The sequence below is a fragment of the Drosophila ananassae genome, assembly GCF_017639315.1.
Source record: "Drosophila ananassae strain 14024-0371.13 chromosome 4 unlocalized genomic scaffold, ASM1763931v2 tig00000061, whole genome shotgun sequence".
NCBI classification, from domain to species: domain Eukaryota; kingdom Metazoa; phylum Arthropoda; class Insecta; order Diptera; family Drosophilidae; genus Drosophila; species Drosophila ananassae.
In genome coordinates, this window is record NW_025319038.1 from 504,213 (window position 1) to 520,234 (window position 16,022).

General features: G+C 35.6%; 1 protein-coding gene across 13 annotated transcripts in view; it reads right to left on the reverse strand.

The window, feature by feature from the left end:
* LOC6504364 (plasma membrane calcium-transporting ATPase 1) overlaps positions 1-16,022 on the reverse strand; it is a 177,961-nt gene that overhangs the window by 94,502 nt on the left and 67,437 nt on the right. For 12 of the 13 annotated variants that reach the window (XM_044717754.1, XM_032455767.2, XM_032455769.2 and 9 more), the window contains one exon: positions 10,786-10,924. In XM_044717754.1, the coding sequence (XP_044573689.1) occupies positions 10,786-10,924 (139 nt within the window). Of the gene's footprint in view, positions 1-59; positions 144-10,785; positions 10,925-16,022 lie in introns of those variants that run through there. The other variant, XM_044717755.1, reaches the window with a different exon arrangement.

The following is a 16,022-nucleotide window of genomic DNA, read 5'->3' on the forward strand; positions in this document are numbered from 1 at the left end:
TGTCATTTGTTCCACTTGCCGAATAAGAATATTTTTTTTTACATCATATATTTTGGGCGTTGCATGAATAACCTTTAGGCCCTAACATTTAGACCTTTAGGCCTGAACCAATTCCAGGTTCTATCACAGTTTCCGGGGTACACCTAAGATAATAAATACATCAAATTTTTCCATACATTGTACTATGTAGGCCGTGTAATTGCGATGACCATCATTGTTTTTAGAACATATCATTTTTGAAATAAAACAAGAAAGGAAAGCTAATTTCGGGCGGAACCGAAGTTTATATACCCTTGCAGTTGAGTCGCAGTCCGCTAGGTGGCGACAGGCATTTCATATTATTAGATATATAGCGGATGGTATATAGTCGGCTGATCCTTAAGAAATATCGAATTATTTTGGCCAAAATTAGAATCCATAGAAAGTCCCATCCTTCTACATTGAAAAGCAACGAAGTTATGGCATTTCCGATCAATTAGTTATATGGCAGCTATAGGATATAGTCGACCGATCCCGACTTATATACTGCCTGCAAACAAAAGAAGGATGTGTGCAAAGTTTCAACTCGATAGCTTTAAAACTGAGAGACTAGTTCACGTAGAAACGGACAGACAAACAGACGGACATGCTTATATCGACTTAGGAGGTGGTCCTGATCAAGAATATATATACTTTATAGGGTCGGAGGGGTTCTCCTTCACTGCGTTGCACACTTTTGATCAAAATTATAATACCGACTATATCCTATAGTTGTCATATAATTGATTGATCGGAAATGCCATAACTTTGATGTTTTTTAAGTCAGAGGTTTGGGACTTTCCACACTTGATATATTTGGCCAAAATATCTTATGTACAAAATTTATAAGGATCGGCCAACTATATTCTACAGCTGTCATAAAACTTGGGTGTTTTTTAAGTTAGAAAGATGGTACTTGGTACAGATTCTATTTTAGACAAAATAAGTATCGGCCTATCTTTCCATTTTGAGCAATCTTGTTTGTTCTGCCAAATTTCATCAGGATCGGCCGACCATATCCAATAGCCGCTATATAACTGAACGATCGGAAATGGCACAACCTTAAATGCAAGGGTATATCATCTTCGGCTCCGGCCGAATTTACCTTTCCTTTCTTATTTATAATAAGTTAAACAATATTTTCTTATATTATATAGGAGTTTTTAACCTCATATTTTCAAAAAGTCATAAAGATTATAAGTCATATAAAGATTAATTTAACCGCGGAACAACATTTTTATCTGCGACTGAACAACCAAAAAGGTTCAATGAGATTATGAGCTTAAAAATGAGTGTAAGAATGATAGTAAAATTCTCTTCTATGAATGATAGTAAAATTCTCTATATAACAAAGTATAGCATGTGAATTTAGCTTCATTGGTTAAAAATTACGCGTTAAATTACAGATTTTTGCGATTTTTTTTTTCATTTCTGAGTGAATAAAATTATTCAATTTTTTTTATACGATGCATGGCTATATTTGGAAAGTATCTAGGAATTTTTTTGTTAAGAAATAATTATTATTTATACCATGACGGGTATTCGGCCGGAGTCGCTTCAAAAAATTGTTATCTTGCGGTGCGTAAGGTCATTATTGCCCTTAAAAATGGTAAAAAAAAAAAATTTTAAATAAATGCGTTCGTTTATCCGCAAAAATTTATTGTATAAAAGATGTGTGAAAAATTGTATTTAGATCCGAGCATTACTTCTTGAGTTACGTTACGCACCGACTTGAAAAAGTTGTTTTGAGAAAAATGCGTCCAAACTTTTAAAAGCAATTGAAAGTATATGGATAGAAAGTAACTAGAAAATCGGTATCTCAGCGAGCTTTAGTCCGATCGACATGAAACTTTCACAGGATATTCCTGAGATAATGTTCTATTACATAAAAAATGTTTGATAAAAAAAATTTTGTTACGTGTCAAGCATCCTGCCCTTTAAGAAAACCTTAAGTAAAAAATCGTAAAAGTAAAAAACTAAGTAAAAAATCGTAGAAAAAATGTTGCTCAAAGTTTAGTGACAAACATACGCAAATTTATACGCGCATGGGTCTTTCTCAGTGAAAAAAACTTGATAGACATCCCTATACACATTTGATTCCATTTTTCTACTTCAGTGGTTCATCCAAATTTATGCAAAATGTTATTTTAAGTAGTTACATGGTTTTCACATGTTTAAACAAGTGAAAAGTTTCGATCGAAAAAATCACGCTCCTCATGCTCTGTTTTCAAAGACATTATTTTTCAAAAACAACTCAACTGACTCAACTGAAATCGAATCAAGATACATACAACTAATAAATAAACGACGGTTTTTTGGTTTTATTAAAACTATTTAAATTAAAACAAGAAAGGAAAGCTAAGTTTGGGCGGAGTCTAAGTTTGAATAACCTTCCATTTAAGTGGAAGTTTATATTTTTAAACATTTATCAAATTTGATACACTCAGAAAATATGGAACACGGACGATCTTATTAAAAATGTATTAAAAATTTCATTATCAAAAAACTTAAAAACGTTCAAGCTGTTATCTTCAATAACGCCAAATTTTCGATATGTCTGTGACCGTTCACTGATATGACAGTTAGAGGATACACTCCGATGATAATAATTTAGACAATTGTGGAACCGATTTCATCTCTGTTTTTTAAAGCCTTCTTTCTTTCCGATAGTAATACAAGTTCCGACTTTGAAATCGTTCGCCTATATTATATAGCTGTCCCATAACATTTAAGATTGCCTGGTACTTTTTTCAAAATACGAATTGTAGGAAATTGATCTAATAACAAAATTCCCATTAACTTCGGGGAACAATATCCGGTATTTACGATATATGTCATACCATATACAAGTACATTAAACTGCAAGGCAACTTTAAGCTCTACCAAAGTTAACTTTCTTCTTTCTGTTTTATATGTGTATATATCTATATATAATTTAAATATAATAAAATATATAAATATTATACTCGAAACTTGCAGAGAATAAGGGTATATTGTATAAGTGTATGTATGTAACAGGGAGAAGAAATCATCTCCGACCGAAGGCGAGGAGACTTTATATAAAGCCGAATAAGTAAAAATTTTCTGTAGGCATACTATCTGAACGAATTATATACCAATCAAAAGGTACTGTTTTATTTAGATAATTTTTTCCCAAACATTTTCCGAAAGATATTTGGTTTGGGAAAAATTAAGGTGAAAGTAAAAAAAATTGGAATCACTAAAGGCTGGTGGACACATTTTAGTCGCCAATATTTTTATATATTCGCATTCTACTAAATACGCGTCGATTGGTACCTCAACCAACCCGATCCGACATTTCTTTCAGAAGTTATTCAAAAAATATCGATTTTTACAGCTTTTTCAAAATGAAGCCAGTGTCTGTTTTTTTGGCAATCCTGAATAAAATTTGAGATGTTTTTTAAATTTTTAAAAAATTAAAAAAAAACTTTGTTAATTAAAAAATTCATAACTTTATATTCAAGAAAGTTGAAAAGATTTTTTAAATATCAATTTCACTTTCTTTAAGACCAAACATTTTAATAGTACACAAAAAAATGCACTAAAAATAATTAATAGGAAAAAAAATTATTTTCAAAATTAGCTTATTTGAATTTATATTACACGTGGAGATAGCTCTTGAGATGACGCAACATTTGATATATCGCTTATATCTGGCAAAATTCGTTAACTCAAGATATATTCCTATAAGTGCAGCTACCAATTTTGCGCAGCCACCTGTGAAGCCACCTGTTGACGTTACGTTCACATATGTACATACATACATCCATGGATGTGTATATGATGGGGAATATTTTATTTGAGCTTGTGCATGTATGCGTGCAATAATCTTGAAAATATGGATGCAATAATCTTTTAACTTTTACTTTATTTGTCTATCGGTCGACTATATCTTACAGCTGCCATATTATTGATTGAACGGAAATGCCATAACTTTGGTGTTTTTTAAGCTGTGACACTCCACACGTTATATTTGGTCAAAATATCGTATGCACAAAATTCATTAGGATCGTCCGACTATATCCTATAGCTGTCGTAGAACGATCGGAATTGGCATAACTTTGGTGTTTTTTAAATTAAAAAGATGGGACTTAGTACAGATTGCATATTGGGCAATCTTATCGATTTGCTAAATTTTATTAGGATCGGCCGACTATATCCTATAGCTCTTATATAACTGAACAACCGGAATTGGCTTAACTTTGTTGTTTTTGAAGCTAGAATAATGGGACTATCTACTGATTCCGTTTTGGACAATCTAATCCGATCTTTCATTTATTAAACTATTTTTAAAGATGCTTGTGGCTGTTTCCAATATTTTAATTTTAGAATTTATTTTGAGCGTTTCCCACTGCATACTTACAGCCCACCCCCCGTCCAACCGACCGAGGGACGCTGCCGCGTGACGTACGGCTCGAATCGCGGGAATAGATCCGATATAGTTAAGCGAAAAGTAGGAGAAAGATATCACGAGGAAGAGATAATCTTTCCATATATAAGATTATATATAAACATGACACCCAGCATCGTTCTACGGTTTGTTAATGATGGTAAGTTGATTAGTAAAAGTCTACTTCGATAAGAGGGGAGGTAAAGATTTGCATCCCAATGAAGTCCCCTAAGAGCAAAAGTAAGGAAGTTTTTTTGTACAGATTCAATATGATCTTGGTGTACTCCATATTGAGGACTCCAGACACACGGTCCATACTCAAGAATCAGACAGACCAGTGATGTATATAACGTTTTAGTTATGTACGGGTCTTTAAATTCTTTTGACCATCTTTTAATAAAACCAAGCACACCCATAGCTTTATTAACCATTGTAGATATATGGTCCGTAAATTTAAGTCTCAAATCTAATAAGGTATTCAGATCGTTAACCTGAGTTAATCGTTTCAAGGCATTCCCATAGAGAAAGTACATAGCCTGGTGAGAACTAGATCGGTAAAAAGACATGAGTTTACATTTCGATCCATTAAGCTTTAGGTTATTTGCTAAACACCAATTTTGAAGTTTATCCAAATCGGATTGAAGTCTATGAATTTATACTAAAGGCATAGCTTAACGTCATCAGCGTACATAAGTACAAGTGAATTAGTTAAGGCAGGGGCAATATCATTAATAAACAGTGTAAAAAGTAGGGGTCCATGATAGCTTCCTTCCAGAAATCCAGATAAGAAGATCAGTTGGGAATCCCAAAAGACTGAGTTTACTTATAAGAAGCGAATGGATAACAGAGTCAAATGCTTTACTGAAGTCAGTGTAAAGGACGTCTGTATGTAAGCCATTCCGGAACCCATCCGTGATAAAAGATGTTAGCTCCAATAAGTTGATAGTGGTGGAGCGGCGCTTCATGAAGCCATGCTGGCACGGAGTTATTATTGTGGAGTGATACATGTCGAATGATAAGTTTTTCAAACAGCTTTGGAATTGCTGACAAATGCTGACAATTTAGAGATGCTGACGATTTGCAGCGTCGGATTTTTTTCCTTTTTTTTATGCAGCGGAATAATGTAAGATTCCTTCCGCATAAGGGGAAAGATCGAAGTTTCCAGCGATAGATTAAAGAGTTTAACGAGTGGTTTGCAAAGCCTCGGCGCAGTTCTTCAGAACCCAGCCTGGTACTCCATCCGGGCCTGGCGAATACACGGGCTTGACCTTAAGAAGATCCGATAACACACCACTTTGATCGAAAGATGGGCAAAATATACGGTTGGCTGATTGGATATTATAAGTGAAAGGCTGAGCTGAACTGCTGCTAGGTGATTACGTAGTTTGAAAAAACTGTGCAAAGACATCGGCCATTGCCTGATCAGTGTTCGCATAAGAGTTCTCAAACGTAAGCAGTGCGGGAAAAGATACATGTTTACGCTCAGTGTTTACAAAGTTATAAAACTGCTTCGGATCCTGAGTAAACTGAATCCTGCAGCGGCGAATATAACTCCTATAACATTCTGCGTTATGTACGGTGAAATTGGACCGAGCTACTAAAGCGATGTTTATATCCTCACATGCCAGTGAATCAGACCAATCAAATTCCGAGATTAACTTATTTAATTTCATAAAATCAGCCTTACGGAAGAAACGAACTTTATTTGATTTAACTGTAGACTTAAGGTCAATTAAGGAGTTGTTTTCGATTGAAAGCTCAAGAGTGGGATGATATGGATCCTCAGGGTCAGAAAGGGGCAAAGTTCTGGAAAGAGTAATTCCATCAGGATCAGAAACGAAACATAAGTCCAACAGTGAATTTTCAACATTTGACCACATAAGTTCTGGGATATTAAAGTCACCTAGAGCTATCAGCTGGTCACCATCAGACAGACGATCGAAAACCAAACGAATAGCGGACAAATGTTGCCAGTATGTTGGCGGTTCGGACGGAGGTGGTATGTAAGAACAGTTAACATACAAAGATTGATCGGACAAAGTGATTTTGATGCAAAGGAATTCAATGTCACCAAACTTTTGTGATTTTACCTCTTCAGAAGCGTGTTTGGAGTCTACAGAGATTAATACAGGGAAGGAGAACTCCCCTTCGCAGAGTTCTATCACATCTAAAAATGGTGTACCTATTAGGAAAAACTTTATAGCTTAAGATCTTCGGCTTTAACCAAGTTTCTGTAAATACAATAATGTGAGATGCAAAGAAAGAACTATCAGAGTACAGTTTGGGAAGTTTACTACGTAACCCTCTAGTATTCTGATAGGTAAGTGTTAGAGAAGACATTAGTTTTTTAAAACAGAGGAAGATGAAGTGGAAGGTTGGTCAGTGGCCGTAACAAGTGGAAGTTTTACACCCACAGGTTTGGTTATTTTTTTTTTCACCGTACTTGGTTGATGTTCTTGGACGAAAATATTCTCTGGCCAAAAGCTGGCGGAACAAATCGTCTTGAACATCTGTAAGGGCACACGTATTTTGAAAGATGACGTGTGCCACCACCTTTATGTCGAATTTTGTTTTGGCTTTGATGTAAGCTTTGATGTAATTTTGTTTGATGTAAGTATCAGGGGCAAGGCGGGAAACAAAAATATATTTCGATGGTGGGATCACCTGCAAGGGTTTTGGTGCCGCCGCAACTAGTACAGCGGCATCAGTCCGTACCGGGAGTCCGGACGGTTGATTGCTCTGTTTGGTGACTGTTACGGGGGTTTGAATTATTGGGTCTGGGATCACTTGAAGCGATGCCACAGAGGACATATCGGACAATTGCTCATTAATCCTGAGATATTCGGAAGCCGAATTTTTCTCAGGTCCGGCCCTTGGGGTGGCCAGAGATATAAGCGGCTGCATAGTTGTCGGCTGAGCAGGCTGAAGATTATTCGCCACAAGCACATCACTAAAAGAGGATTTTTTACGCTTTGGAGACTCGTTTAGTAGTTGAAGACTACTAAACTGTGTATCGAGCGCACAGAGTTGGTCATTGATTTTTCGAAAACCACTAATCAACTCCTTGAAACCGCTTTTAGTCTGCCTGATGAACGATCTCATTTCGTCCTGAACAGCACGAAAACCGTCACAGCAAAAGTGGAGACCAGACCTACGCGAGATTGCATCCGAAACTGAGGCCGTGAACCCGGCACACTTAGCGTGTAAAACATTTTCACAGAGCCAGCAATGGATGGTAGGCTGGGAAGACGAGATTGTCTTATTACAAGACTTCAATGCACAGACCAATTTAAATTCCATAATTATTAAGACTTTAAATAATTAATTTATTAAAAATTATTAAAGAGTTAATATTAATAATTAATAAATTAATAGTTATAATAATAGTTATATATAATAGTTATTAATAATTTATTATTAATTAAATTATTAACACTCTTATTTTCAACATTTGACCACATAAGTTCTGGGATATTAAAGTCACCTAGAGCTATCAGCTGGTCACCATCAGACAGAAGATCGAAAACCAAACGAATAGCGGACAAATGTTGCCAGTATGTTGGCGGTTCGGACGGAGGTGGTATGTAAGAACAGGTAACATACAAAGATTGATCGGACAAAGTGATTTTGATGCAAAGGAATTCAATGTCACCAAACTTTTGTGATTTTACCGCTTCAGAAGCGAGTTTGGAGTCTACAGAGATTAATACAGGGAAGGAGAACTCCCCTTCGCAGAGTTCTATCACATCTAAAAATGGTGTACCTATTAGGAAAAACTTCGGAGCTTAAGATCTTCGGCTTTAACCAAGTTTCTGTAAATACAAGAATTTGAGATGCAAAGAAAGAACTATCAGAATACAGTTTGGGAAGTTTACTACGTAACCCTCTGACTGATACGTAAGTGTTAGATAAGTGTTCTCATAAGGATCGGACAACGAAAATATGCTATATACATAGGTGTACAAAATATTCTTATTCGGCACGTGCCTGATTTTTTTTTTGTTTTTCTTGCACGTGCCGAACAAAAATATTTTGTATATGCAATTTTGTACACCCATATAGCCCATTCATCACCAAAATTGGTATCAGATATTTTGGGTTTAGCATGCAGGTTCGTCACCGGTATTTTACCTCGTCAAGAGGTTTTTTTATATGATAAAGTATATATATCTGTATAAAAACGTGAATCTCAGAGGTTCAAACAAATCGATCAGGAAGTTAGGATCTTTTTGCACAATTTGGCCTTCTGGCACATTTTTGCCCATTCTTTTTTTTATTATCGTATCACCTTCAGGTAAAAGTATGTTCTTTAAGGTTTATTCGCCAGACCCTGACGGAGTACCACGCACTGTTCTGAAAAACTTTGCCGAGTCTTTGTGCAAACCTCACAAAACTGACGCTTATGACGTTAAGCTTATCGTTCAGTATAAATTCATGTTTATATTTATATTCTCTGGGGATCAAAAGACTGCATCCAATTCGTCGATCCGATAAGGCGGAAAATCATTTTATGTATCAATTAAAACAAATCTAGATTAAACTTTAAAAACTTTAGCGACTATACCATGAAAAGGACACCAAGCAAAAATAATAAATAAATAATAATTTATTTATCGTTTAGTCGTTTTACGTCCAAGAAGTATTAAAAGAATTAAATTGTATCTTTCGAAGATAATATTCATATGTGTGTTTGTTCAGTTGAATGATCGGATAACTATATACAATATTTGTGCTACATTTGTGATCACAAATATATCTGATATTATATTTTTATATAAATTTTCGAATTCGCTCAGTGTAAAGCACACAAATACACAATAACTTTTGTTTCCGTAATCAGCCGTGAATTATATCATCGATTCGCTAACCCTATCACATGTGTTTAAGACTTGCATTTCTGTACGACGTCCTAATTCCTAAATTAATTTCTTTGAAAGTTTTTTAAAATAGAATTTTCTCTTAATTCTCTTCAACAAACAATACATCTTATTGGTGGACTCTGTTGGGTTAACTATATATTCCTTTTTAGGGTATAAAAAAAGGTATTGTACGTCTGTCCATCTGTCTGTCTTTCTGTCTGTCTGTTTCTACACAATCTAGTCTCTCAGTTTTAAAGCTATGGACTTGAAACTTTTCACACAACTTTTCCTTCTTTTATTCGCAGGCAGTATATAAGTCGGAACGGGATCGGTCGACTATATCCTATAGATGTCATATAACTGATTGATCGGAAGTGCCATACCTTTGATGTATTTCAAGTTAGAAAGATGGGACTTGGTATAGATTCCATTTTGGGCACCCGATCGGCAAAATTTCATAAGGATCGGCCGACTATATTCTATAAATGAAGCAACCTTGCTAGTTTTAAAGATGCTTGGGGCTGTTTCCAAATTGTTTTTTAAAAAACTGATTTGATGGTGAAACTTTCATAAGGATCAATTATATAAGATCCGATATATATAATAAAACAAGCTGCTACCTAACTGCAAGGGTATATAAACTAAGCCCGAAATTAGCTTTCTTTTCTAATTTATTTTAAAGACGGAAGAGTGAGACTTTCTTCAGAATGTGTTTTGTTTTAGGAAGGAAGTGTTATGTTTTATTAATACTCATAAAAATGTATAATAGTGTACGATTTAAATGAACATTAGAAACAACCGAATATATTGTAACTGCGTGGGTATATAAGCATCGATTCGTCCCGAAGTTAGCTTTCCTTTTATCTTTTTGATTTAGATATTTACCGTAGGTAAGATCTTTAACTAATTTTCCATAAATATTTATTATTTATATAAATTAAGCTAAATATTATTATTTATTATACATACTCTTTACTTTTCAACGAAACTGTCAGGGAATATTTAATTTAATTAACATATTTACAACGATTTATTTTTAGGATTGATAACCTTTAGGTTATACATACGTAACGTTTTGTATATAAAACCATGTCAAAATATATTGAAAAAAATTATTTTTTAGTTTACAAATTAAAAACCTTGTATTTTGCTATTACATTATATGAAGCCCTATCGGAAATTATAAGTAATTCCTGTGAAAAAATAAATAGCTCAGACTTGTAGGTATGCATGCGACTATGACGTATGCAAGAAAAGATTTTTTTTAATCTAAAAATTTTATTTAAAAAAAGTGAAATTATTTAAATTTCATTAATAAATTGTGACCTAAGTTCGATACAAAATTTTTACATTTAAACTTCAAGAGAATAACTACTCTCAAAAATTAAGAAATTATAAATAAAAAAAATATATGCCAAAAATTGTAATCTATCTTATTTTAACATAATATGAAAAAATGTTGTTTATTCAATTAATATTTTTTATTTAGAAACTTACTTGGGTTTGCAAACGGGTAAGACCTCGAATCCAAAGAATTTGACCAGCTCTAGGCTTCTTATCGGAATCAATGGAATCAAAACGCTCCTCGCCTAAGTTCATTGCGTCTGTGTATTCTTCAGGATGGCCACGACCCCATCTAAAATGATAATTTATTGTTAAATGATTGAATTAAAAAACGTTATTCTATTTTTTTAGGAAATTATTTCGACCTAAGCCTAAAAATTAAGAAAACTTTAATGAAAGATAAAGAAACTAGTTTTAAAACAAGAAAGGAAATCTAACTTAGGGCGGAGTCGAAGTTTGAGCCAGTCGTGATTCCTATAATTGATTTCTCTGTTAGGAAATACTTTTTCGATTAGTTCCTCTTTCGATGTTACTAAATTACAAAAATTTTCAGGTAGTGATATTTTTCTTGACGTCTCATCAACCGACAGCTTTCCGTCCCAATGTCTGTCAATAACTGTCGTGAGGAAACCTCGGCTGATTCATCGTTCTGCAACTGGACACGCATATTCGTCATTAACTGCAATGTACGTTCGTGTCGCCACAATGTTGAATATTTCAGGCAAGCATTTTTCTCCCCCGACCCCCGTTCATCCTAAACGCAGGTGTCGATCGAAAAATTACACGCAATGTTTGTCTGAAATCTCCTGCGAGCAATATCAACGAATTCCCGAATGGATAAACGGTTCCACGCAAATCCTGCAATGATCGATCAAGAGCCTGCAGCGCTTTTTTGTGTGCCATTCATCCTAAACAATACATGCTCGCAGTACTTTTTCCATAAATGATGCTCTGGAAACGTTGCACAAGGGAGTCTCGATGATTTGCATGTTTAATGGAAACTTCAGCGCTGAATGAGCAGTCCTTCCACCAGGTAACAATGTCGCAGCTATTCCCGATGAAGCAAGAGCCAAAGCTATGTCCTTTTTTGCTCAAACCGTGGCCAGAATTAATCTGTTGAATTTTTTCCCAGTTCCTCCTGGTGCATATAAGAAGAAGATTTCCCCAGCTGCACTATCTATCATTTGCATAACATGATCATAAACGCCTTTTTGTTCATGAGTTAATTTAGTAATGTTTGATTGGACATTTGACTGAAGATCATCGCTGTTGTAAGTCTGCTCACGGCACAAATCCACATCAAATGAAGCAGCCGCAGTTCGGTTGGGTGCTGGCATACCCAATTGACTCAGCACTTAATTTGCAATAGCTAAGCACTTATCTTCAATGTTTATCAAAGTTACATTGTAAATATTGTCTGTCAATTCCACTCTGTGCAAAATATCCTCTGCCATATGCAGTGTTGCACGAATGCAGATATCCCACTGTTGGTCGTTCTTCAATAAATTTAGAGCTTGACACGCACTGCGGAAAAGAGCATGTGTGACGCCGTTGACATTTTTCAAATATTAGAAAGACCTAGGACCAGCCACATTTACCCACAGCGGGTATATAATTAACATGAATATAAGATAAAAGCCAAGCCCAAGCCTGTCTCTATAGTGTGTTAAAATAATTCTATACATTTCTCTATACATTTCTCTATACGCCCTCTATAATAGTTCAGTACTTTTTAAATGTATAGAGGTCGGAGGTACAGACACAACATTTATATACATATAGGTTGGATCGTATATAGATGGCCAATCCCTCTGAGAATTTCACCATCAAATCAATTTTCTAATAAAAATGTTGGAAACAGCCCCAAGCATCTTTAAAAATAGCAAGGTTGTGCCCTTTTAACCGTTCAGTTACATGGCAGCTATAGGATATAGTCCGAACCCAATGCAATTTGGTAGATCGGATTAGGGTGCCAATGAAATGGAACCGTAGAAAATCCCACCCATCTAACTTAAAAATCACCAAAGGTATACCATTTTCGATCAATCAATTATATGGCAGCTATAGGATATAGTCGACCGATCCCGGCCGTTCCGAAATAAAATAAAACCTGTCAGAAGTGCCTAGTGCCCTGCAAATTTCAACTTTTGCGCTGCGAATAAGATAGAATATAGTGTTTCCGAAAGGTTTTTGTGCTGATCACGAATCCGGACGAACTTTTTTTCATCAAGTCAAGTTTTAAAAAAAAATCTTGTTTGAAAAATGAAAAAATTGCTTTTTTGGTAATTTTTAAAAAATTTTACCGTAAAATTTTGACGTGGTCTGACGTCATATTGCAAAAAGCTTGATTTGTGATCTTTAAAACGAGACCAGGCCAAACTGCATGCGCCGTTATGGCAGGGGCGTGTTTATACAATCCAACCTCTCAATCCAACCTGTCACGGACGGTTAGGGGAGTAATACTCTCCTACTGTAGAACTACTGTAGAGATGGCAGGCACACAGATCCCCTTCTTCCAAGAAAAGGCTAAAAACAGCGACACGAAGGCTCACAAAGGTCCTACGGAGCAGAGAAGAACTTGCTCAAGAATCATACATAGAACAGCTTTCCCCAAAAAGTACCAGGTGTCCTCTATGGAAAACCCATCCTAACTTAAAGCCGCCCATAGAAGCAGATATGCCCCTTCGAAAACCAGATGGATCTTGGGCGCGCAGCGATGAAGAAAAAGCAAGCGTCTTCGCTAGTCACCTTTGTAAAGTTTTTACTTCAAATGAAGCAGCCTCTCCTTTCATTCTTCCAGAGCTACCAATTCCAGCTATAGAATTTCAAACAACTGAAATCACTAAGGTCATCAAAGAGCACCTCAAGCCAAATAAGTCTCCAGGGTATGACCTCATTGCGCCGAAAATGATTATGGAGCTCCCTGCGTGCGCCATTAATTATATAAAAATTCTATTTAACTCTATTACAAAGCTTGGCCACTTCCCCCAACAATGGAAAAAATCCATTATAATAATCCATAATGATACCGAAGTCTACTTTCATGCTTATCAAAGCTTTTTGAGAAACTTCTACTGCTCCGTATCACGCCTCATATGCCTTCGAATAATATAATCCGTGAACATCAATTTGGCTTCCGAGAAAAGCATGGCACCATAGAGCAGATGAACCGTATCACATCTGAAATTCGAACCGCCCATTAACAGCGAGAATACTGTTCTGCCATATTTCTGGACATATCCCAGGCATTTGACCGAGTCTGGCTGCAAGGACTTATGTATAAAATAAAACTATTACTCCCACAAAACTGTCATGAGCTGCTCAAAACATACCTTTTTAATCGGGTGTTCAATGTAAAACCAAAAACTTTTACATATCGAAGCGAAACGGGACCAATTAAGACATAAATCCAGAGGACTGCACTGACTTATCAATCCTCGTTCCCCACATCGACTGGAATATAAAGTACTACTCTACAATTCAGTCATAAAGCCTATCTGGAAGTATGGCTCCCAACTTTGGGGCAATGCAAGCAGTAGCAATATAGACGTTATCCAAAGGGCACAGTCTAAAGTGCTCAGAACCATCAAAGGAGCTCCATGGTATATTCGCAATGAAGATATCCATAGAGACCTAGGAGACCTCGTCAAAGTCGAAATTTCTCAACCCCATGAAAAATACAAAAGGAAACTCTCCACGCACCAAAATCCTCTAGCCAGATCGCTAAACCAAGTTAGTCAACAATCCCGATTAAGAAGAAATGACCTTTCAGCCCGTTGACATCGGAGGCCCCATAGTATTGATGTTTACAAAGATAAACTAATTATGTATTAGATTCAGATTTTTAAAATTGTTGTTAGTCTCTTAATAAGAGAAGATCCAACAAATAAAAGATAAAAGTATGAAAAAAAAAAAAAAAATTAAATTATTTTTCAAATATGTAGCTAATATTTGCTAATATACGCAAAGGTATAAAATTCTGCCAACTTTACAAACGAAATTCCCATTGCCGCGCTGTTTGAAATTCTTAAACAGTACATAAAACGTCAATTTGTTGAAAAAAGTTATTTTGTGAAAGGAGGATAATATCACGAGACCATGGGCTTCGACCCCCTCCCTACCCTAGTGTGACAGTTTATGATCATTTTGAGAACACCCCCCCCACCCCCATGAGTGTCACGTAATACTTGAACGGCCCCTAAAGCTTAATTACAATCGATATCGATAAGATCTAATTCACAATAGCGTATTCTAATATTATATACTAAACGGAATGTCTTATTTACACTAGCTTAAATATAAGTAACTCTAAATTATTATATTATATTTATACAATTAAACAGTTTTATTTGGGTTCAATTTAACGCCAGCCGCTCCAATCACATTACCAAGAGATTGCACAGCTCCCCAGAGCACATACATACGCTACAAACAATAAAGTTTGCAAAACTGGGAGAAAAAAAGACAAGAATACATGCTAATCATAACAGTTGCAGTTCAACTTATGATGATTATTTTACATGAATTTTATGGTGGCTGCTTGACCCAACAGTCATTAATAAGTTTTTTTGTAAGTAACTTATTGCCCAAGCAGGTAGATAATTTAACATTTTAGCTGTAATATAGCATATAAGATCTATTTGGCTTCCTATGTTGCTTGATGACCTTGGAGAACCGAAATTAATACATCCTTTCGATATATGTTCCCAATAATCTGAAATGAGATCTTTGTGGGATGACGTTGACTCTTGTGAACAGCATCGCTGTTCCATCTTGTTCCCCCTTGTTATAATTTTGCTCAAAAGTGTGCATCGCAGTAAAGGAAACATCTCCGGCCCTATAAAGTAGGTAAATTCTTGATCAGAATCACCTCTCGAGTCGATATAAGCGTGTCCGTCTATTTGTTTAATTCGTGAGTTACAGTTAAATTCTTGAAAGCAAAAACGTACACAAACTAGTTTCGCAGTTTTAAAACTACCGACTTTAAACTTTGCACGCATCCTTCTTTCTTTTGCACGTTAATAGTGTATACTGCCATATACCAAAAGCTGCCATATAAATTACACAGGACAACAGTAAAAAATCTCCACGCATAATTTCATCTGCTCCATATACTTTAGGGTCCCCTGAAACAAAGTCCAGATCAAGCATAGGTTCCATAACCCACAGTTTCCGCGGTACACCTAAGAGAATTGATCAAATTTTACCATATATTGAATTATGTATGCCGTGTAATTGCGTTGACCATCATTGTTATACCCTTGCAGAGGGTATTATAATTTTGGTCAAAAGTGTGCAACGCAGTGAAGGAGACATCTCCGACCCTATAAAGTATATATATTCTTGATCAGGATCACCTCCTGAGTCGATATAAGCATGTCCGTCTGTCC